Source organism: Cygnus atratus, chromosome 5, assembly GCF_013377495.2.
Source record: "Cygnus atratus isolate AKBS03 ecotype Queensland, Australia chromosome 5, CAtr_DNAZoo_HiC_assembly, whole genome shotgun sequence".
In the NCBI taxonomy this organism is placed as follows: domain Eukaryota; kingdom Metazoa; phylum Chordata; class Aves; order Anseriformes; family Anatidae; genus Cygnus; species Cygnus atratus.
Window position 1 is genome coordinate 21,443,685 of NC_066366.1, and position 21,716 is coordinate 21,465,400.

Sequence of the window (21,716 nt, forward strand, 5' to 3'; positions counted from 1 at the left end):
GCCGCCCCCCTCCGCCCTCCCTCCGCGGGCGGAGCCGAGCCGAGCCCCGCGGGCAGCCCGCGGGAGGCAGGCGGCGGGCCCTGCGCCCAGGTACCGGCAGCGGGGCCGCGGGGCGAGCCTTCACCGCCGCCGCCGGGGGCTGCGGGGGGGAAGCGGGGCGGTGGCGGGGCGGGCCGGGTCCAAACGCCGAGGGGGCGGCGGGGGCTGGGGCTGGCCGAGGCCTGCCGGTGGGAAGCGCCCCGGCAGCCCGCCGCCGCTGGGAGGCCGCCCCTGGCTGCGAGAGGGGCGAGGGAGGAGGAGGAGGAGGAAGAGGAAGGCTGTCAGCCTTTTGGGTCTGGGCTTGGGGGGCCGCCGCGTCGCTGCAGCTTCGGCCGGGGTGCCGAGGAGGGGCCGAGGAGGTGAGGCTGCGGCTTGCGGGTGTGTGGGGCGGCACTGAGGGAGCGGGCACTGCCCCCGCAGGGCTCGAGGGGCTGGTTCTGTCTCCTAAAGGTTATTTTAATTGAGAACGGGCTGGGAGTAGGGCGGCGGTATTGGAAGCTGGACAGAATGCTGTTGCTGGCGTTTTGGGGTTCCTGGCTGTCCAGGTGGGACAACCAGCACGTCTGCACAGCACAGCCGGCAAAAAAACGTGTGCGGAGAAGTAAAACCTGTACAGGTGCACGAGTGTGACAGTGTGGAACGAGGGAAAGAGAAACTGGTACCTTACCTTTATTTGAAGTAAGACTAAGGCTTAGTGACATATAGGTGGATGGGGGATGAGAGAGGAGGAGGGGGCAAAAAGATGAGTTCAGCTCGGTGCTTCCAGACACGAACTTTGATATTTTTAGGAGTTCAGATTCACTGTTTGTAATGTGTATTTATATATATGTGCATTTAAGTTTGGGTTAATATTTACGGGGTTAAATGTTTGTAGTTGTCAGTGTAAATTCCATCGAACTTTTATTTTAATCTTACATGCCAGAAATTTTTCTTCCATCTTCAGTAGTAGTCAAGCTGCCTCGTGTGTGTTGGTGTTGTGCTACATGGTGTGTTTCATGGGGTATATAATATCCTGAACTCAAGTGTGAAATAACAATTGAGACACAGATGACATTATTTCTGGTTGTGTACTGAAGGAAGCTTGGTTGCTTTTTTTTTTTTTTCTTTTCCTGATGGTTTGACACAATGAAAAGGGGGCGGGGGGGGGGGGAGGGCAGTTTAATGTTACACTGAGTCTAGTGAGAAATTGAAAAACGTCCTTGATTCTTGAACACAGGGTTGGTTATATTGCCAGTAAAATACCGGAGTTATTGACTGGTTTTGTATCCCAGATTGTAAAAAACTTCATTGGTCAATGCAGGATATTGTCTCTTTTAAAATGAGGAACTTCCTGATGAAGCAGCAGGTTAGAAACACCTTCTCACAACGATATTTTCAGGCTGTGGCATGTTTGTGCTATTCATTTCTTACCATTGCAGTTCTGGCTGTTTTTAAGGAAGCAGGACTTTAAAAACGACATAAACTGTACACTGCAAACTAAAAAAAGCGCGAAATCCTTGTGCAGTTACACTTCTTTTTTTGTGAGCTGGTTTGGGAGTTTTCCTTGAGGAGCAGACATTTAAAGCATCTAGGGAATGAGCCGTCGCAGTGCTGCCTGTCGGTGACTTGTGCCCTGATTGCGGCCTCTGATCTGCCAAACAAGGCCTCCTGCAGAGCCTGCACCTGTGAGGGCTTCTGCTGCTAAATTTCTATGTCGGTGTATCTCAGTGCAGTGGAAGGCTAGTTGTGGTGCTAAATAACCTAGTACTGTGATGGCCATCATGATGTTCAGGAAAAATAAATACACTTTTCCAGGGTTTCAGGACATGTTTAGAAAAAATTTCCTGTGGTTTAATTTAGTGCCAAGTTATACTGGACTCAGCATTGACCTGAGTGGAAAACTGGTAGCTAAAATCAACCTTTACCTACTGTAAGTCAATATAAAGGTTTAACAAAGAATTTAATTTCACAAAACTTCCCTCAGTGTGAGAGAAAAACATGTCAGTATATTCAGGTTGATGTATTTTAGCTGTATTCAATAAACAACATCATCTACAACATTGTCAAGAATAAAGCCATGTTCAGACATATTGAAGTTATTTATAGGATTTGCGTCACTGTTTATGCTTTTCTGGTTTTTATGCACTTGCCTTGCTATCACATGAGTTTTCAAACCTGTCACTAAATAAAAACAACACATTGTATTCGCTTTTGTACTGAAGTTAGTTACTGCTTTTTGAAGCTTGACCGGTTTTGGGTGGAAAAAAAAAATCTTCTGAACTCACTTGGTCAGAGTCAGCCTTGCCAGATATGATACAGGGTTTTATTTTGAACTATTAGAAGCATTTATTAATTATTTAGATGTAGTTTGCAAGGTTGCGTGAAAAGTAAGTAATGTTAATGTCCTTGTAGTGGAGCAAGCTTAGCTTTTCACTTAAACTTTCAGCAATGAACCCAACTAGTCAGGAGGTGTGGGTGCTGGGGGAAGAGTGGGCCACAGAGCCTGCTGCGGAGCTCAGGAAATGGCTGGTTTCCATTTCTCAATAACTGAACATAGCTCTCCTATTTTGTTTCCTGGACTAGTTCTTGCCAGGTGGAGATAGAGATTGAAGCGATTATAATAAACATGGAAGCAAATGCTAAGGACATTTTAACACGGTGAATGAGTGTTTTCCAATAGCTGTGTCTTCAAAATGTCTTGAATACTTTGCATTGCTAAAAGGGTGATTGTATTTCCAGGCACATTTTCCAGGCTATTTTTTTTTCTCTCATTGTATCAAGCTTTGTCCTCAAAACTTCACAGAAATTATTCAGCATTCCCAGAAGACATTGTCTTGTCCTTTCTTTCACACTTCAGCAAATGCGTATTGTGTTGTGATTCGTATCGATGCCACTGTTATGTATGAGGGTTGTGGGTGGTCACATTCCTTGTGTGAATATTTTTTGAAACAGTAAGCCCAAAACAAGGATTCTGATAGATTTCAGTTAGGTTTTTATTGCATTTAAGCTTTACTGCTTATTCAGGTAGTGGGTGAGGTCTCTGAAATTTGGAAGTCAAGAGCATTTGTTAAGCATTTTGCTAGAGAGCCAGTACTTTGGATCTGTGCCTATGGGAGTAAACAAGTACTTTGTGTGAGCATCTTTGTTCACAAAACATCAAAACACAGCCTTTTGGTTTTGCAACATGGTTGAAAGTAGTTAAGAATCACCAAAAGTGCCGTTTGGGCTGTGTGATATTTGTTCTTTAGCACAGTATCAAATGTTCTGTGAAAACGGGAAAATCTGCATGGCATGTGCAATGTAGGAAGATGCACTTGAATTACATCTTTAGTAAGTACCTGTGTAAATGCTGCCAAATATTCATTGATAGGGATAGATACATCGTTTTCCTGGGGCAAATTGCTTCTTTCAGAACAGTTACCCAGTGAGCCTGAAAGAGAGACATCTTGTTTCAGCATCTCTGATGTCGGAATCATGTTTCTAAGCTGAATAATTGCTTACAACATGACTGGCAGTTGTTCCGGTCTGAAATTTTCAGCAGTAATTAGAGAAAACGGATGGTTGTGTGATGATCTGTTATATCTTTTTGCTGTTTGCCCAACTCATTGGTAAGATTCTTCATTGGTTTTTGCTATTTTGGATAATCATGTGATGCAAGGGGGCATACATATTTTTATTTTAGAAGGAAGAAAATTTGATTTGTGAGTGGAACTGAATCCCTTCATAACACCGAGTGTGCATTATGAGTACTCAGCTGTGAGATTTAATTTCTGGCACACGTCTTTCACGTGGTAGTGCACTTAAAATCTGATAATAATATTTACAGTACTGCTTGATTTAAAAGTCCTAAAATCTTGGACCTTTTCTTTGTGGCCTAGTATTCTTTTTCCATGTGCTCTGGGGTGTGCTTTTGAAATGTCTTTAGCCTTTTCTTGTGAACTGCTGTTGAACATCTCTGTTAGTCACATCCTCTGTATGCTTGGCTTCACAGTTCCCACTGCTGACCAATATAACAGAGCATTCTAAAATATCCTTGCAGAATATCTTCGCAAAATATCTTTGTCTGACATTGCAAAATATTTTGCAACGAATGCGAGAATCCTGCCTTCTCATGGCAGGATATTAATTTTGAATGAAAAGCTATCAAGTCTGCTTGATGCCAGGGAGAAACTTCATCCACATTGATGGGACTGATGACTGCTTAATTCAAGCACGTGTGTGTTTGTGCTTTTAAAGACTAGGCGTTTGTTTCATAACCACTTTGTAGTTCTCCTGTAAAAAGGTATAATCAGCTCAGAATAGCAGTGCTTTTGGGGCTGAAATGTCCTCGACTTGTTTCTGTTTTCTCTGAAGTTATATGAAAGCAAGCAGTGAGAGGGTGCATGAAATTCTCAACTTCTCTTCTGTTGAGTGAGAGGGCAAGAATGATTAGCACTGCAGAACGCAAAATGTGTATGGAGAGGTGAACGTATGCTGAGGCACAGCAGGCACCTGCCATCGCTCCACGGTCGAGTGAAAACTGTAGGGCTTGTGGGCCTGGAGAAAGGCACGAGCTGGCTTAGTGCTGAGGAGGATGCCACACAGAGGAGATTAGGTACTGACATATCTATGTTGACATTTAGCTTTTCTTTCTGAAGACTTGTGAGGCAGTTTCTGTGTGTTTGTTGGTAATAGTTTGTAGAAGTCAGTAAGTAAACTAAGACAGCTCTCTTTTTCAAGTAGTCATAAGAGTTTTCATGTAGCAGTTGGATATTCCCACTTGGGTAGTATTTTCAGTGTTTAAAGCCCAAGCTGATATGGTCTGGGATTTTAGTTTCTGGCCCTGAAAGGATCAGGTTTGTTCTTATCAAACTATTACAATTCTATCACTGTAGTTTGTTTTGGTTAGATGATTTCTGTGTGTGTGCTGTAACTCCTAGCTAAGTTAGAGCTGAAAATAACTCCATCCCTCGTTCCCTGGGCAATCAGACGCCCCTTTGGAGTTCCTGTGAGGTTGGTCCTGCACTTCTTGCCTTTACCAGACCTCAGTGCCTGCTTATGTTTGCCTGCTGGCATAAAAAGTCCACTGTAACTATTTGACTTTCTCTTTGGGCCATTTTTCATTCATTAATAGCTGAATTTGGCTGGTGCATCGAGGTGGTTTTTGGCCCAGGCAGCAAAAAGAAACATCCTCTTAAGTTCTCTTGTCAGAAGTAAGCCTGAGGGAGTTGCGTAGAAGTTGTGTTTGTGTTTTGAAGACAGCCTAAACAGCTGTGTGCAAGTACTCCCGATAAGTTTAAGCATCGATTGTCTTGTCATACGGTTAGCTCGGCTGCACGGGTAACAATCATCCCATTAAACTTTTAAAACAGTGCTGCAGGAGTAAAATTGATCTGAACTGTTAATGACCATAGCTAAATGTGTCAGGCTGGAAGACTTTCTCTTAAATACGTTGGTTCGCTTGTTAGACAGGTGGTGATAAAGCTTGCCTTCGAAGGTGGGGGAAAAAACCCAAAACCATGAAGTCAGTTAAAATACCACTTGCATCGCAATGAGGACAACTTGAAGCTCATGAGTGTGCTTCATCGGTTTTTCCAGCAGTGTGATGAATATGACACTGATTGCATTGTCGGCCCAGTGGCAGCTGGTATGAAAATACTGGTAATTATTACTGGTTATTTTTTACTCTTGCTCATACCGTTACTCACTTGTTACTATTAGTCATTGCTGATGATAAGTAGCGGGGCTCATTTCTTAGTAGGATCACGTCCTTCTTCTCTGCGAGACTAGTGTTAGAGACAAAAGTGAATGCACGGGTTTATGATCTTTGTTTTATATCGGATTTAGTGCAGAATTAGTATAATACCTGTGAAACAGAAAAATTTAATTATTATTAAGATGAGTTACACAGTACTTAATTTTCTTCACTACATAGTATAGTACACTGGGTCCTTATCCACGTATTGTGCACAGATAGGTCAGGTTAGTCTGAGTTCTGGTAGAGGAGAAATTGTTCTTGGCAAAGAGAGACAAGCATCTTCAACAATTTTAGGTCAAATGTGATAAAACTTAAGAAAAATTTGCACATACGTGCTCGATCTGTATGGTAGTTTCTATTACTGTTGGTGGTCTTCCTTGAAATCATGATTTATAATTAAAAATTTAATTTTTTTTGGTGAGAGATTGGTTAGGAGTCTGTTTTATTCCAAACTCTTTTTTGTTTGTTTGTTTCTGGTTTGTTTGTTTGTTTGTTTTTACACAGAAACAAAATATACTATGGGCTGGAAGGAAGGGGAAAAGTTCATTACGTTGTCATTACTGTTCATAATTTTTCATTTGCAGTTTATTCATTTCTGTCTTAGACTTGCAGGTGAAAGGAATACGGTTATCTGTGGACTACTTCCCTCAGCCTTTAAAACATGAGGTCAGCTACCTCAGAACAAGCTTGATACACGTAATAAATCGAGTTTGAATTTCAGCTTGGTTTCCTTGTTATAACTATGTAATGGGTGGTGACCTGTTGGTTCTCTTATTTTAAAGCCAGTTGCTAAAGAAAGCTGTTATGGGTCTTATACTGGTTTGGTCATCATTTTTTCCCCTTTTTTGAAGACCGCAAGTGCCTTTTTTCTTTTTGGTGTGGTTCATTAGCATCTTTTGAAACTCTGTTGCTTTGCCTTTTAATGCTCGATTTGCCCTATATTCCTTTAAATTTACAGGAAACATTCCACGTAGTGCATTTTCTAAGCTCTTCCGAGCTCTCTTCTGTCAGTCCTAAACAAAATTCTGCTTGCCAGATTGCTAGTCAGCAAATGAAAAAAAAATAAATCAGTACTGAGTAGGAGCAACTTCTGCTTTGTCCAGTTCATCTTTGTGACAGTTTTGTAGCATAGTTTATGCGTGAAATAAAATGAACCTAGTTCATGGGGGGGGGAAATAGGGATGTTTATTTGATTTGCTCTTGTAGCACTGATGGGAAAGTGAATCTTATTACTTTTTCTTTTTTTTTTTTAATCTAAAGAAAAAAAGAATTGCATGTCATACCAGCTGGGAAATGGAGATCTTACTTTTTTTGTAACTTTTTTTTTATCAGCCATTTATGTCTTTTTTTTTTTTTTAACTTTTGTTGATGGCATGGCATTTCATTCAATGAAACTTCATATTTATTTTTTCCAGACTTCTGTTTCAGATTGAGAAAGATCAAAATCATAACATCAGGGGGAAAGAAGAATGCCAAGGCACTATCAAATAACTCAGCATTTTAAAACACAGGTTTCATGTGAATGTGGCTGCATTTTTACATTCATAAGTTGTACTTGCTTCAGTTCACTGGTGTGTGAGGATGTTCAAGGAAGGAGCGCCAGCTGGTGCAGCACTCGGTTGTTCACCTCTGTTTTGTGTCCTGCCAGACTAAATTCAAGTTAGATAAGGTTTAAAAAGAGATGTTTTTGTCCACTGATTCCAGTATTAAAATTATTTTTGGAAGTTAGGAGGATACTCACGTCTTGTATCCGTAGTATTCTCCATGGCTTTCTCAGAACAGTTGAATCACCGCCATCTCTGCTGGCTATTCATTTAGATATGAATGCTGTCGTTATTAATATAATTCCAGGTTAATATAATATTTTACACCTATGGAGTTTTTTTAGATGCACTAGAGTAATGTAGGCCTTATGAAGGCATTGGAATTATCTTTGTAGAAAATAATTATGGTATCATGCTCTCTGAACTTACTTTTTTTGTGTGTTTTCAAATTAGTTAGCAAAACAGAAATAGGTGGTTTCAGTAGTGAAATGAATCCAATTGTATGGTGAATATGGTAGGTCTGCCAACTTCAGATGTAAAATATAAAGAGTTAATATTTGTGGAGCTCCATTTCAGTGTCTTCTGGTGAGCCATTAAATAAAATTGTCAGTATACAATTCTTGGAATTCTTGTATTCTGTAGAACAGACACTTATATCTTGTGCTTTTTAAAGTTGATCTCTTGTTTCTTTTTCTAGGAAAGAATTCTTGACATGCTTTAACTGAGAACCTGGAGTAGAGAGAAAGTTTTTACCATGAGAAGGAATTATATACTAGGTAAGTTAAGGGCCAGTGTCTGACAATGGTCCGTGATTTTTTTCAGCTGGGGGAAGAAAGCTGAATTGTAATTCCCATCTCTGTATGTATCTTGAAACAGTTATTGGTGCAGTAGTTTGATTTAGAGATACTAGGCACTGGGTGAGAAAAGAGGATGCTGTGTGACCTGCACTTGTGATTTCCGTGCTGAGCAGCCAGGAAACTCTGCTCAAATGTTCAATGAAATACATAATCCTACAGATTTTGTATGTTGTAAAAATGTGAAGATAAAGTTAAGTTCTGTGAGTGAGTGTTCTAGGAGTATGATAACCAGTAAATTGTTAACATCTATGTACCTAGGCAGTTTAAATATATATAGGTATAATAATTAGCTACGTACATTTATCTGTACTTGCTGTTTTATAGCGTGCTGCCTGGTATTTCAGGTAAATTTAAAACAGAAGTTCATTGCAGGAAAATAGATGTGCTAATTTCCTTTGTGAGCAAATTTTATATACAAATGTGTAGAAGGTAGTAAAGGTAACCTTCTGCTGTGTCTGTGATGTAAACCTGAGTCCTGAATTATTTAGCGTTGCTTTGTATTGCCCACTGACTGTTTGATAGATCATTTTACACTATAATACTGTTAATGCATAGGGAAAAATGTGTGTTCAGCAGTCTCAGTGACCTCTGGAAAGGATAATTTGTTTGGGAGTTTACAGTATGGTTGACACTTTACCAGAATCTCCTTGGCTATTTTTGTTTACAAAGCCTACAGAATATTGTATTTTGTAGTTTGAGGCTACGTGGCATTTAAATGGGGGGGGGGGAAGGTGTCATTAAAGTATTTTTCATCTTGATTTGCTTCTAGCTGTGACTACCCGCAATGTGGGAATTACTAAAATAGTCTGAGATAAGTAAAAATCTAGCAACTTCAGTGGGATTTATTCTTGAAATATCCGTTTTTCACTTTCTTAAAAAGAAAAGGGGGGGAGTATTAGAGGTTTGTGTTGTTTTTTTTTCTTTATACCTTGCTTGGCATTGCGAATAGATGAAGTGTTTGAATATGAAGCTAACATTTGTATTTGTGGACATAATTAACATGAGTTCTTAGGTGTAGGTTGCTTCCATTGCTGCACTTATTTTGAGATAATAAAACCCATTGTGTCTGGGGCCAGCTGATCATTATTTTCAAGTATATGCTTGAGCAGATGCTAGAAAACCTCACTTAATGCAAAGCACGATGAATTAAAAATAGTAGTTCAGTAAGAACCCCTCTGATGTAGCCTGAACTACATTTAATTGCCATATTACCAGTTTGGGTTGGGACAATCCCAGACAGGAGCTCAGACTGGGAGAAGAACTCATTGAGAGCAGCCCTGCAGAGAAGGACTTGGGGGTTCTGGTGGATGAAAAGCTGGACACGAGCCAGCAGTGTGTGCTTGCAGCCCAGAAGGCCAACTGCGTCCTGGGCTGCATCACCAGAGGAATGGCCAGCAGGTCAAGGGAGGGGATTGTGTCCCTCTGCTCTGTCCTTGTGAGGTCCCACTTAGAGTGCTGCATCCAGGTCTGTGGCCACCAGCACAAGAAGGACGTGGGGCTGTTAGAGCGGGTCCAGAGGAGGGCCACAAAGTTGGTCAGAGGGCTGGAGCACCTCTCCTGTGAAGACAGGCTGAGAGAGCTGGGGATGTTCAGTCTCAGAAATGAAGGCTCCAGGGTGACCTTATTGTAGCTTTTCAGTACTGTAAGGGGGCTTATAAAAAAGATAGAGAAGGACTTTTTGGTCGGCCAGATAATGACAGGACAAGGGAGAATGGTTTTAAACTGAAAGGGGAGATTTAGATTAGAGATTAGGAGGAAATTCTTCACCCAGAGGGTGGTGAGGCGCTGGCACAGGCTGCCCAGAGAGGTTGTGGATGCCCCATCCCTGGAGGTGTTCAGGGCCAGGTTAGATGAGGCCGTGGGCAACCTGATCTAGCGGGAGGTGTCCCTGCCCATGGCAGGGGGTTGGAATTAGATGACCTTTAAGGTCCCTTCCAACCCAAGCTGTTCTATGATTCTGTGATTACATCAGTACTGTTTTTACCTAATTCCCAAAACATTAAATATTGCTAAAGCCATTTAAACAAAACTACTGTAATGCTCTTTGAAATATTAACTTCTCCTTTCAAAAATAATTTTTTGACTATGTAATTGCTGATATCTAGAAACGTTTTTCTTTTTTTGTTTAGGTGTTCAAACTTCTGACTCAATCATCAGATATTAATGGGGAAGAAAACCTGAGTAAACCAGTTCTGGCAGTTGGTTTTGTTTTTATGCTGTGGTTTTTGAGGAGAGACTTGAGGAAAATTTCAAGGAATGGAGTTAGCTCACAGTTTACTACTCAATGAAGAAGAGTATAACCAGCTGGGTGAATATCAAAAATCGGAGTTCATTTTTGAATGGTTACGGTTTTTGGAAAAACTTTTACCAGTGACTAGCAGAGTAAGTATAATGACACTTGAGAAGAAGAGCGTGTTATGGAGCTATTTTTTCTCTGTCTTGTTTGTTATTTTCTTTAAAAACAAACAGCAGTATTCCATTTCCTTTGTTTCATGTCTTTTACTTAAACATAATGAAAGTACATTCACTGATAGCAGCAGCTTCCTCAAGCCTTCAAGTGAGAGAGATTTGTGCAACGAAAGAAATCTGGGAAATAAGTGTTGTTTTTAAAAACAAGAAACAAACAAACAAAAACCTTGGGTTATTAATGCAAGATTTTGCAACACTGTGATGAATAAGAACAGTCATGCTTCCATCTACAATGGCACAATTATTTGATACCTCTCTAGCAAGCAGGAATCTAACGTCTTTCCCTTTGTTTTTCTTTTCCTAATCAAATCATAGGAGGTCGAGCCAGCTCTTCAATTGTTTGTTTCATTGGTTTTTGTATATTAAGTAGGGTATGTGAATATTTAAGAGTAAAACAATCTAGATAATGTTATTTAAGAGTTAAATGTTTTAACACAAATAATTTAAATAGAATACATTGTCAGCCTCTCTTTTTTTTTTTTTTTTTTCCAAATTCCCCTTAAAAATAAGCTAAGACTAAAGTAAGTGATTATTTTAAGAGATGTGCCTTCCTTTCTAATGCTCAACTTCTTGAAACTCTGGTAAAGTTCTTTATTACTTTACCTTGAATATTTACCTTGTGTTGTCTTCCTTTAAAAGAAGACATAAAAGAAGCAAAAAATGGCGAATTTATTTTAGCAAGATTTAGCAATAACTCCAATTGCCATAGGGAAAATACCCTTGAAATGCTACTAGAAAATTGTGTTTTGAAAAATATTCACATTTTTGAGACAGCTTTTCTTTACATAGAAAGGTGCAAAGAAATGTTCATTTTTAACCAAGAATGTCATAGTATCAGAATAGTAATAATGGAAAAGTGAAGAGAATTAGCATTAATTAATCTGTTAACCTTTAAATTTAACTGAAAGTTAACTGGTTACTGATTTTATTTCCAGGCTGATATTAGGGAAAACCAGAAGAAGCTGGTTGAACAATTGACCTCTTTATTAAACAATGCACCAGGACCTCCTACTAGGCGACTAGTTGCCAAGAATTTAGCTGTACTTTATAGCACTGGAGACACTTTTTCTGTTTACCAAACAATTGAAAAATGCAATGAACTCATTCGGAGTAAAGATGATTCACCAAGTTATCTGCCTACAAAACTGTAAGTATTTTTCTTTTAACCCCGAACAATAACAACAGAGACAGATGTACATGATGAGAGATGAATGTAGGGGAGTGTGTGTTCCCTCATTTCTTCCAGTTGGTCACTACAAGCATTTTACCATATGACACACAGAATTTGGGAGGCTCCCTGATTAAAAATCATTATTGTGGGTGTGCCCAGATCTATTTTTTTTCCTCTAAAAGTCTCTGAACTTTTAAGGCTGAGTACTACAAAGAGGAACTGAGTTCACCTGAAACCTGAAAGCAAATTCAAATTACTTCCTTCCCTCTAGGCATTATAATAATTTTATCTTGGTCATTTAATATACACTGTCTTCAGGGCAGAGTTGTGAATGGTTAAGTATTTGTGTAGCATTTTATTTATCCCTTTGTGTCTTCACTGGGAAGTTTTGGTTAAGTGCAACTGCATGTTATGAATAAACTCAGGTCAATACTTTACAACATAAATCACCCGTGAGTTCATAAACTCATAAGAGTTTAATGAAAAATATATTTTTCATCCTTATTTAAAAGTTTATTTTCATGATTTGCATAAATACAGTGTAAAAATCAATCATATCAAAACTCATTAAAATCACATAACTTTGGAAGCATTGAACAAAATGGTAATTTGGTGGCTGATAGGAGTCAGCATAGACTGAATACGTTTGAGCAAAATTTGACTTACCAAGATGTTTAGTATTTACTGGATCCACTGGAAGGAAACACCTTGAGTGATCTGAAAGCTAAGCTGAATTAATTTATTTAGGAATGTAGGCATGCTAAATCTGCATACATATGCTGTTATTTAAAACTATAAATGACCACAGCATGCTTTAAGGTAATAAGGTAAACTAAGGATGGTTTATGCTTTATGCTTTTGTTGAGTGAGGAGACACAGACAGCTTGCAATACATGTTGCTGTATGGAAGAAACCATGCTTTACAGCAAGTCAGACAAACACTGCTTTTTACAAAAGAGATGAAGAAAGCTTTTAATACATAGCTTGTTTTAACATTAGTAAAAAAATAAAAATAAAAAATAAAGAATTTACCTGACATGATAAATCTGAGTTCACTGCCACAGGATAGATAATGAAAGAAAGAATGTGGTAGTATTAAATGTTGTATATGTGCAGCAGGAACGAAAAGGATAGAAGACAGTTGATGATCTCCATCCAGACAATTGAAAATCAGGCCAGAGAGAATAGCAGCAATGGATAACAGAGTATGAGTGGGCAGGTGTTCTAAAAACAAGAAGAAGGCTGAGAAGAGCAATAAAGCAGATGAATACAACTCCAGGTACAAAATAGAGTTATTGAGCAAATTTCTTAATCAAAGTTAAACTGGATGTAGTTAGTTATTTACAAACATTTCAGGTGCTTCTAAATGTCTAAAGTTGAGCCAACAGAACAGAGCCAACATGAACTGCTCTTGCAGGATGTGAAAGCAAACCTTAAAGTACAGAAATATTATGAGTAGCCTTCATGTGTGAAACATTGTATATCTTTCATTGTAGTCAAGTAAATTAAAGATAAAGGTGGCAGCAAGGCAGAAATGACAAACACAGAAATAAGGGAGAACAAGAGTCAGAAGGCAGAAAAGTAGCTGGGAGAGAAAGAGAGAAGAGGCAATGTTCAGAATCCTGATGGGCACGAAAACATTGGTGAGGAGAGTGAATGTGGAGAAAAAAGCACCAGTAAAACATGACTTACTTTAAAATGAGTGTGAAAAAGAGATTTCTTATAGCAGTAGCAGTGAGACAAAAGGCTACAGAAAAATAATTGAAACTGCAGAACTCATTATTGAATAAAAACTTTCATCTTGTGCTGTAAGTAAAGGGACTACTTGGAGTTCAGTGAGGGAAGGCTTTTTTATTTTTTTTAATTTTATTTTATTATTTGTTTTTTGATCTTGATTAAAGTTGTGTCTTTGCTTGCCATCTGTCCTTGTCATTTAGCATACATTCCCATGTTGTCTGGTAGCAATCTTTGTTAGCATATGTTGATTCACCTGGAGATTCCTTTAAGTAGATTTTCTAGTGATTTTTTTTTCGTCTCATAATTTACCATTTTTCTTCTTTAATATGGGTGGAACATAGAAATGTTTTAGGCAAGCATGTTTAAAAGAACGTGGTGCTCATCTAAAGTGGAGTGTGATGTAAATTCTGTCAGACAAATAGGTCATTTAATGTGACTACAGCTTACTATTTTACTTTAAATTACAAAGTTTTAAAAATATCCGCTAGGGTTGTCTTTAAGTCGTGAGTATTTTAAAAGCATTTGGCTGGTCAGAAAACTTTCATAGTTGTTGCTAGAAACATTTGTGGAGAAAAAATTAGACAACTAGAGTTATGATTCTAGAAGGCAGTCAGAAGAGCTTTCTAAATTCCATGCTTCCAGCTTTTATAGCAAGTTAAATATTGATGTGCAGAAATAGATCGATTCTCATCTTGAGGTGGCTAGATGATACTTACCAACAAATAGTGCCACGCTGTTGCTAAAAATTCCTATTTAACACTGATGGATCCTTCCATCAGCAAATGGTGGTACTACCAACCACAAGAGAGTGTTTCCAGGTCATTCCATGATGTTGTAAGGTAGTCCTGGGGATATTTCTTTTTGTCTGTGTTTATTAAATATTCCTTCCTTGGCTGACAGTTGGAAATGTATATTGTTTAGTCTTAAAACTAGTTAAAAAGGATATCTGTCACCATCACGTGCTCAATGTAGTAATAAGATGTTGCAGTTATAATTTTATACCCAGCTACACCATGAACAAAATTAAAATCCAAACTGTTGGTGCATTGGATAAAAGTGATAATGAAAAGTGTTTCTTTAACGAAAAAAGAATTTTTGTTTGATAAGAGATAAAGCTCATCACTTTTATTTTTCTTACCGTGTTTTGTCATTTTAAGGAGTTACAGTTAATATTCAATTCATTTTTCTAATTAAGAATGTGTTCAGTATGGGATTTTAAAACTGATTATGTAACACTCGAATTCAATTGGGATGTCAGGAGAATACAGTTTTCCTGAAGGTGATGCTGGGCAGTGTCACTGCGTATTAAGTAAGTCTGACCAAAGAGCAGAAAGCTGAGTAAAGATACCATTTATTTTTTCCTTGTATTCATCAAATAAAATTGTTTAGTTATAGATACATCAATACAAAACCAAACTGTGTGCCTTAATCATTTAAAGGAAAGCATTCTTTAATTAAGCAACTCTTTTTATTTCCTTTTTTTCTCAAAATTTAGCACTTTTTGCTTTTGCTAAAGGAAACTCCTGAGTGCACAGAGCACACAGACTCCAGTTGTCAGGTATTTCACCTGGAAACTAAGTTCAGCATCTGTGTATAGTGAAAAGAATATGGGTTTAGACTTTTATTTCCTCCAGGGAGTTTCCTCATTATGTGTTATACATACATGCCAGAATTTTAAGTATTAGACCATTTGCAGTCTACTCCTGACCATTGTGTTGTAAATAAACCAATCCCTGTCTACTTCTGTCAGCATCTGTTGTAGCACAGTCACATAGACTGCAGGATGCAGGGCATTCTTTGTTAGAAATTCATTTGTAAGGCTTAAAGGTGAATATGAAAAATGTATTTGAATTGTAAAATTTATTGGAGGTTTGTATTACCATAATTTGTTATTCAAGTTATCTTCCAAGCCCCTGTATCCTCAGTTCTCATGGAGTGTGTGTGCCCCACTCTGACCACTTTTTTTTTTCCTTTTGATAATCTGCTAACACTTTTGAAACATTGTATTTAGTTATTTTGTTATTTGCCCATTGATTATGTTAGTCTTCTTAATCCCGTTCATGTGTTGTTGCATCCATTTTCACGCGTTTTTGGATTTGCTTTTGTTTTAGTGCTGCGGTGGTATGCTTGGGCTATTTATACAAAAAATTGGGAAGAATTTTGGGAAACAGTTTTACTGACACCGTTGGGAATGTGCTTAAAGCAATGAAGAATGCAGAGGTATTGGAACAGCATGCTTAAAAAATGATTGGAAAAATAATAGGATGTTTGCTGTTGGTAGATGGACTAATGAATTGGAGAAATTGCATGGTACCAATGTATGAAATGGAAAAAAATGCTGAAAGTTACAGGATAAAAATGAAAGTCTAAATTCGGAAGAGTTACTAATGGATTATGACCATAAAAGGAGAGTGTAGTTACTCTTATTCTGCTTTCATGAAAGAACTTGATAATCTAGAAAATTTAATTGCCTTTACTAATGAGAATGTTTTTGCTCCAGCTTGTACTTCATATTTTGAGTATTGAACTGCCTGTATTTTTCCACAGAATGTAGAATTTTTATCTTCACTTGGTTATAGTGCTATAGAACAAGTTTTCTCTTTAACTTACTTCAGCCTAAACAGATCTCTAACAGTAATAAATAAATAAATAAATAAATAAAAAGCACTCAGACCATTGTTTTCCTGTATCAGTGATGCGCATTTTTTTTTATTTCCAAGAAGCGTAGAATTACAGAACTCTAACATTTCTTCTTTTTAATTTTTCAGTCTCAAGGTCGTTATGAAATCATGCTTAGTTTACAAAATATATTGAAGGGTTTAGGACCTGCTGCTATCCCCTGTCATAGAGATATTTACAAAGCTGCCCGATCATGTTTGACAGATAGATCTATGGCAGTCCGCTGTGCTGCTGCAAAGGTAAAGTGCATTAATAACCCTATTTAGTATGCTCCCTAAATAAAATTCTGTTTTAATGGATGACAAACACAGCAGTAAATACTTTGTTTGCATGTCTATATTTCTTTGACATTGTCTTGGCAGAAAAAGAAAAAAATCAAGTATTTTTTAATGTGAAGTAACATGCTCATTTTGTTAGGGATAACTCTGTTGTCTTATTTTGCAAGCTAGAATCTGTACTGAGTGCTTTTCCACATCAAAATGTTGACGTTAAGCATTTTTACTTCCCTTTTTTTGTCTAGTGTCTTCTTGAACTTCAGAATGAAGCAGTATTTATGTGGAGTACAGACCTGGATAGTGTTGTGACCTTGTGTTTTAAATCCTTTGAAGGTTCCAATTATGATGTACGGTTAGCAGTTTCAAAACTTTTAGGCACAATATTGGCTAGAGCTTTAACATCTAAGCAGACACCAGGTGAAGTATGTACTTTGTTTGCTGATTCCTCGTCTGTAAAATAAATAAATAAATAAATCTGTCTGATCAGAAACTCTGAAGTTTGAAACCTGAAGTAAAATCACAATGTAAACTTCATCTGGCTCTTCATATTTGTGCTTTGGTCTTTTTTTTTGTAATGTTTTTTCTCATGTAGTGCTATGCTTTTAGTTTCGTTACCTCTTATATATGTGTGTGTGTATATATATGTATACACGCACACTCACTAGCAGTTCATGAAGTGGTCAACAAGGAAAAATATTTGGTAAAACTAGTTTCCTCTGTTACAAGATTATTATTGTATGTAGAGAACTCAGTAGCCTCAGGAATTTAAAGGAAAGATTAATTTTAGCAATGTAAAAACTACTAAGATGTGAGGGAGTATCTGCCTGTCAAACTGAGGCAGTTGAGGATATCTTTTCAAGCTGTTTTTCCAAGATCGTCAATACCGTAACTGGATTGTATAGTACTGCAAACATGATCTGAAGCAGGAATGAGCATGCAGTTCTGTTAATAGAGCGTGTAACAGTTTTTGCTGACAAACTGAAGATTCCTGGCACAGAGTTAAAACATCTCAAATCTTTGGTGTCATTCAAACTGGAAGTTTTGAGTCCAATCTTAGGAGCCCAAAACTAAATACCGAGCTGTTATCTAAGTGAAATATAACATGATGCAGAGTTAGTGTGAGTGTGATTCTGCTTTTAAAGGCATCAATGTAGTAAGCACCAAATGACAAAATTATGTCTTTAAGCCCTGTTTGGGGCTTAAAGGCTGTGTACTACCTTTGGAGACTCTAAAGTCTTGATTTCTAAGGTATTTTTCGAAAAATCTTTTTGGAGAGAATTATTATGTTACAGAGAACTCTTATCTCTTGTATTTTTCCATTAGAAATAGAAAAGAAAAATCTCTGACCTCTATATAGACTTTTTCTGTACTCTTTGTAAGCGATGTAGTTACATAACACTAACGTAGCACTTCAGTAATACAAGAAGCTTGTCCAACTCTTTAATTGGTTATTTTTAGTATGGAAGCACTAGGTTAAAACAAGTTAGAGTTAAGTGAGGCAGAAGCTGGGTTGGAGCTAGAATGAGCTGGGAGAGAAGAGGAGGGAGCAAGACATGAGGAAGTGCTTAGTTATGAAATTTCTGTTTTTGTATCCGATAACCTAATGGTGCTGGGAGTTTTTTGTTGTTTTTTATATAATTACCTTAAATCCTCTAATTCCTGTTCTCATCAAAATACTTGGAAAACAATGAAAAATGTGAAAAATTTAGGTCACTTAGTTTGTATGCTGTGCAGTAATTGTGTGAAGTTGGCATGCACAAGTCTCGGCATAGGTTTTATATGAACTTTCAGGAAATAACACAATAGGAAATAGAGATAAATATTTATCTAGAACATTGTAAAAATACTCTATTATTCTCGTTATTTTGGAGAGTTTCTTTTATACTAAGGTGAGAAGGTTTTTGTTTCTAAAAGAACCAGTTGCTATGTCCATATCTGGCTAAGCACAGCAGAAAGGTAATCTTCCCTGTCTGAGGTCTGGAATTGAAAGCCATCTTCAGTGGTAAGGTATCCAAAAGTTAGAGCTTTCATGAAGCTTAGGGTGGGAGGGATAGGCCGTGCAGTCAGAGGAGGCTTAGATCTGATGGTAGATACTGAGGGAGGTACATGTGCGTATGCGTGTGTGTGTGTATATATATATATATATATATATATATATATATATATATATATATAATTATTATATATGTATGTATTGTGTTTCAATAGTATTTGGATTTGGTTGTGGAAATTGGTGCTTTTTTTTTTCTGAAATGACTGGAGTTGAAGTTTTCTTTCTGAAATATAAAAAAAAAAAAACTTTACAGAACTGTTCCTCTAAACATTTACATCTCTCTTTTAGCATCCACCAAGCATAACTTCCGCAGGATCTCTTTGGAAGAAGTGATGGAGCTTTTAGGAACTGGATTTCTGCGTGGCAGTAGTGGCTTTCTACGGGCCAGTGGTGATATGCTGAAAGGGACCAGCTCAGTCAGCAGAGATGTTAGAGTTGGAGTCACACAGGTTTGTATTACATTATTTTTAATGTTATGAGATTGCCAAATATTCCTATAACAACTGTTTTACTTTCATATATCTCTTATTTCATCCTATTTGTGTCTGTGACAAAATGTATATAATTTAAAATAAGGATTTACATCTTCAATTATGTCTGAAAGAAAAAAAGTCTGCTGTTGCTTATTGTTTATCTAATAGTTTGATATTTTCAAAATGAAGTATGTAACAATAGTGAAATCTTCAAGAGATAATTTCAACTAAGTGATATAAATAAGTACTTAAAATATTTTTTAGATTTAAACTGTTAGACCTTATACCTAAAAATTAGAGGAGGAAGTTAAGAGAATTCCAAGTTATTTCAACTTGGAATGATTTCCTTCTCTATGCAAACATTCTTAGTCCCATTCTGAAAGAATGTGTTTGCTTTGAATAATAAGTGCTTGCAAAATAGGGGAAGCAGAATGTAGTGACAAAAAACAAATATCTGCTGATTTGGTTTGTTGTGTTCCAGGGATAGAATCTTATTAACTGAGAAAGGCTGAAGTTTTTACCAGTGTGTGCTGGTAAAAACAATGTAATTTTTTTTTTTGGATAAAATCTGCTTGGCCTCTTGCAGTAAATGTATGCTTAATGTATGGTTAAACAGCATATATACGTGAAAACCTAGATATTCAAATGTTCAACCTGTGAATCAAGACTAAAGGTCATGCTGAACACTTACATATCAAACAGTAGTGATTGTTTTAATGTTACAGTCCCCACAGGCATATGATATGTCCCCTTTGCCAGTAAGGGGATTTCTAATTGCATTTCTACTTCTGCAGTGCAAAAATAATCTGTAAATTAGCTTGAATTACTGATATAAGTTGCCAGCCTTTGCACTGAAGCAGCTAGAAGGTGCTTGCAAATTGTCTTCTATGTGCAGCTCATGCTGGGTGGGAACATTAACTTCTGGCAGAATGACAGAAATGCTGGGGAAAAAAATAATACATTGTCAGCTATTTGCCTAGAAAATGCATGCCAGACTCCTAGGGTATTCTACATACACTGTGGTTTATTAGTTTTCCAGGAATAGGTGTTTCATTTCAGTGTTTTGACTACTTATAGTGGTGGGTTTTTTTGAAAAAAGATTCTCTTCTTTTTTCATGCACTTCTCTTAATACTTAAGAGTATTGGTGCTACACTCTAACTTTACCATCACAGTTTGATCAGCATGATGTTTCTATAAGAAAAACTTGAGAAATTGTATGTATGCCAATGCCCGTAAGTAGCAAATGCTTGCATTTATAAAATGTATTCATTATTATGTGAATTACAGCTTGTTATAAATTATAAAAATAAGAAAACTACTGAAGATGACTTCTTCCATGTGGAAGAAGAGTTTATATTGTTCAAGATACAGCCAGGTTCAAGATGTAGTTCAAGATGTAGCCATGGCAGCATGAATCTTCACGACTCTATCGTGCTAAATTCCTCAGTTTTCAAATCTGTAAAACAGGGGTCATGTACTGGTACATTATTAAGCCTGAGTAGTATTTGTCAAGAGCTATTGGATGCTAACAGGATCATCTAGTACAGATTCTTCATCTATAGTACTTCACTTTATTTTATGTGAATAATGTAGTTGTTAGCGTTAGGCATGAGACAAAGTAGTATTTGTGAACTGTGTTATAAGGACTTCTGTATGTTCATTTGCATATTCTCATTTTATGGTATTCACTTTTCTTGGTGGTAGCACATCAATTCATTAAAAAATTCCAACACATGCACATGGCAGGAAATTGTAAGGGAGTGTATTATGTGGCAAAATAAATGGTCTTGTGGTGATTAGATTTGTAAAGTGACTCTGCATTCTTTCTCTTTGTTTTGACATCCATAGTCTTTTTATGGTACCTTCATTGCAAGGCAAACAATTAAAATTCATTGAGATGAAGAGCAGTGCTTGGGGGCTGCAAATATTCCCTAATTCCAAGTCTATAATAACAAAATTCTCTCAGGGTTATGGGTTATAGTATTGTAACATAGTAGTTCTTAAAATGCATTCATACATTAAATTTGTGTTCCATGTGCAGAATGTTAAATAGCTGGAAGCTGTTGTTCAGTGAGACCAAACACAATGTTTTACATAGCAAGTGCCTGTGCAGAGTAAACTGCCATTTCTCACACCCTGGAATGAAATAAAATGGGCAAGCACTGTGAATTAACTTACTCAAACTAAGCTGCAATATTGCTAGAACAGTTTTGAGAGTAATTTAAATTATATAAACAGATAAAAAATGTGCAGCTACATGCAGGTGAGAACGTGCATGATTTATGGACATGTATAAGTAACCTCAGTTCAGTGACGTTATACTTGTGGTAATGTGCAGAGATAAAAATGATGTATGTGGGATAGCTGATAGAAGTTTTCCAGATGACTATGCTCTAAAATATGGCTTCTTTTCAAATCTTTTCCAGGCATATGTGGTATTTGCCTCTACATTAGGAGGACAATGGCTTGAAAGGAACTTCTCTGCCTTCCTTTCCCATATTCTAGATCTTGTTTCGCAGTCTCACCCTAAGGCTATTCAGAGTCAGATGGATGCTATCGGCTGTCGCCGCTGCGTTTCGTTTATCCTTCGAGCTACAGTAGGAGGCCTTCTTGGGGAAAAAGCTCAAATTGCAGCTGCCAAGGAGATTTGTCAGGCCATCTGGAAACTGAAGAAAGTTGTGGGTATGGGTCTAACAAGATTA

The 21,716-nt window shown here is 37.5% G+C and overlaps 1 protein-coding gene across 10 annotated transcripts in view; it reads left to right on the forward strand.

Moving 5' to 3' along the window:
- Positions 1-3: 3 nt before the first annotated feature.
- The window catches only part of HEATR5A (HEAT repeat containing 5A), a 64,484-nt gene continuing 42,771 nt past the window's right edge, over positions 4-21,716 (forward strand). For 8 of the 10 annotated variants that reach the window (XM_035552080.2, XM_035552083.2, XM_035552082.2 and 5 more), the window contains exons 1-9: positions 4-90; positions 7,997-8,075; positions 10,286-10,538; positions 11,561-11,772; positions 15,645-15,753; positions 16,302-16,451; positions 16,733-16,904; positions 18,829-18,989; positions 21,441-21,696. In XM_035552080.2, coding sequence (XP_035407973.1) covers positions 10,413-10,538; positions 11,561-11,772; positions 15,645-15,753; positions 16,302-16,451; positions 16,733-16,904; positions 18,829-18,989; positions 21,441-21,696 — 1,186 coding nt within the window. In that variant the 5' untranslated portion in view covers positions 4-90; positions 7,997-8,075; positions 10,286-10,412. Of the gene's footprint in view, positions 91-282; positions 399-7,996; positions 8,076-10,285; positions 10,539-11,560; positions 11,773-15,644; positions 15,754-16,301; positions 16,452-16,732; positions 16,910-18,828; positions 18,990-21,440; positions 21,697-21,716 lie in introns of those variants that run through there. The other 2 variants (XM_035552081.2, XM_035552098.2) reach the window with 2 other exon arrangements.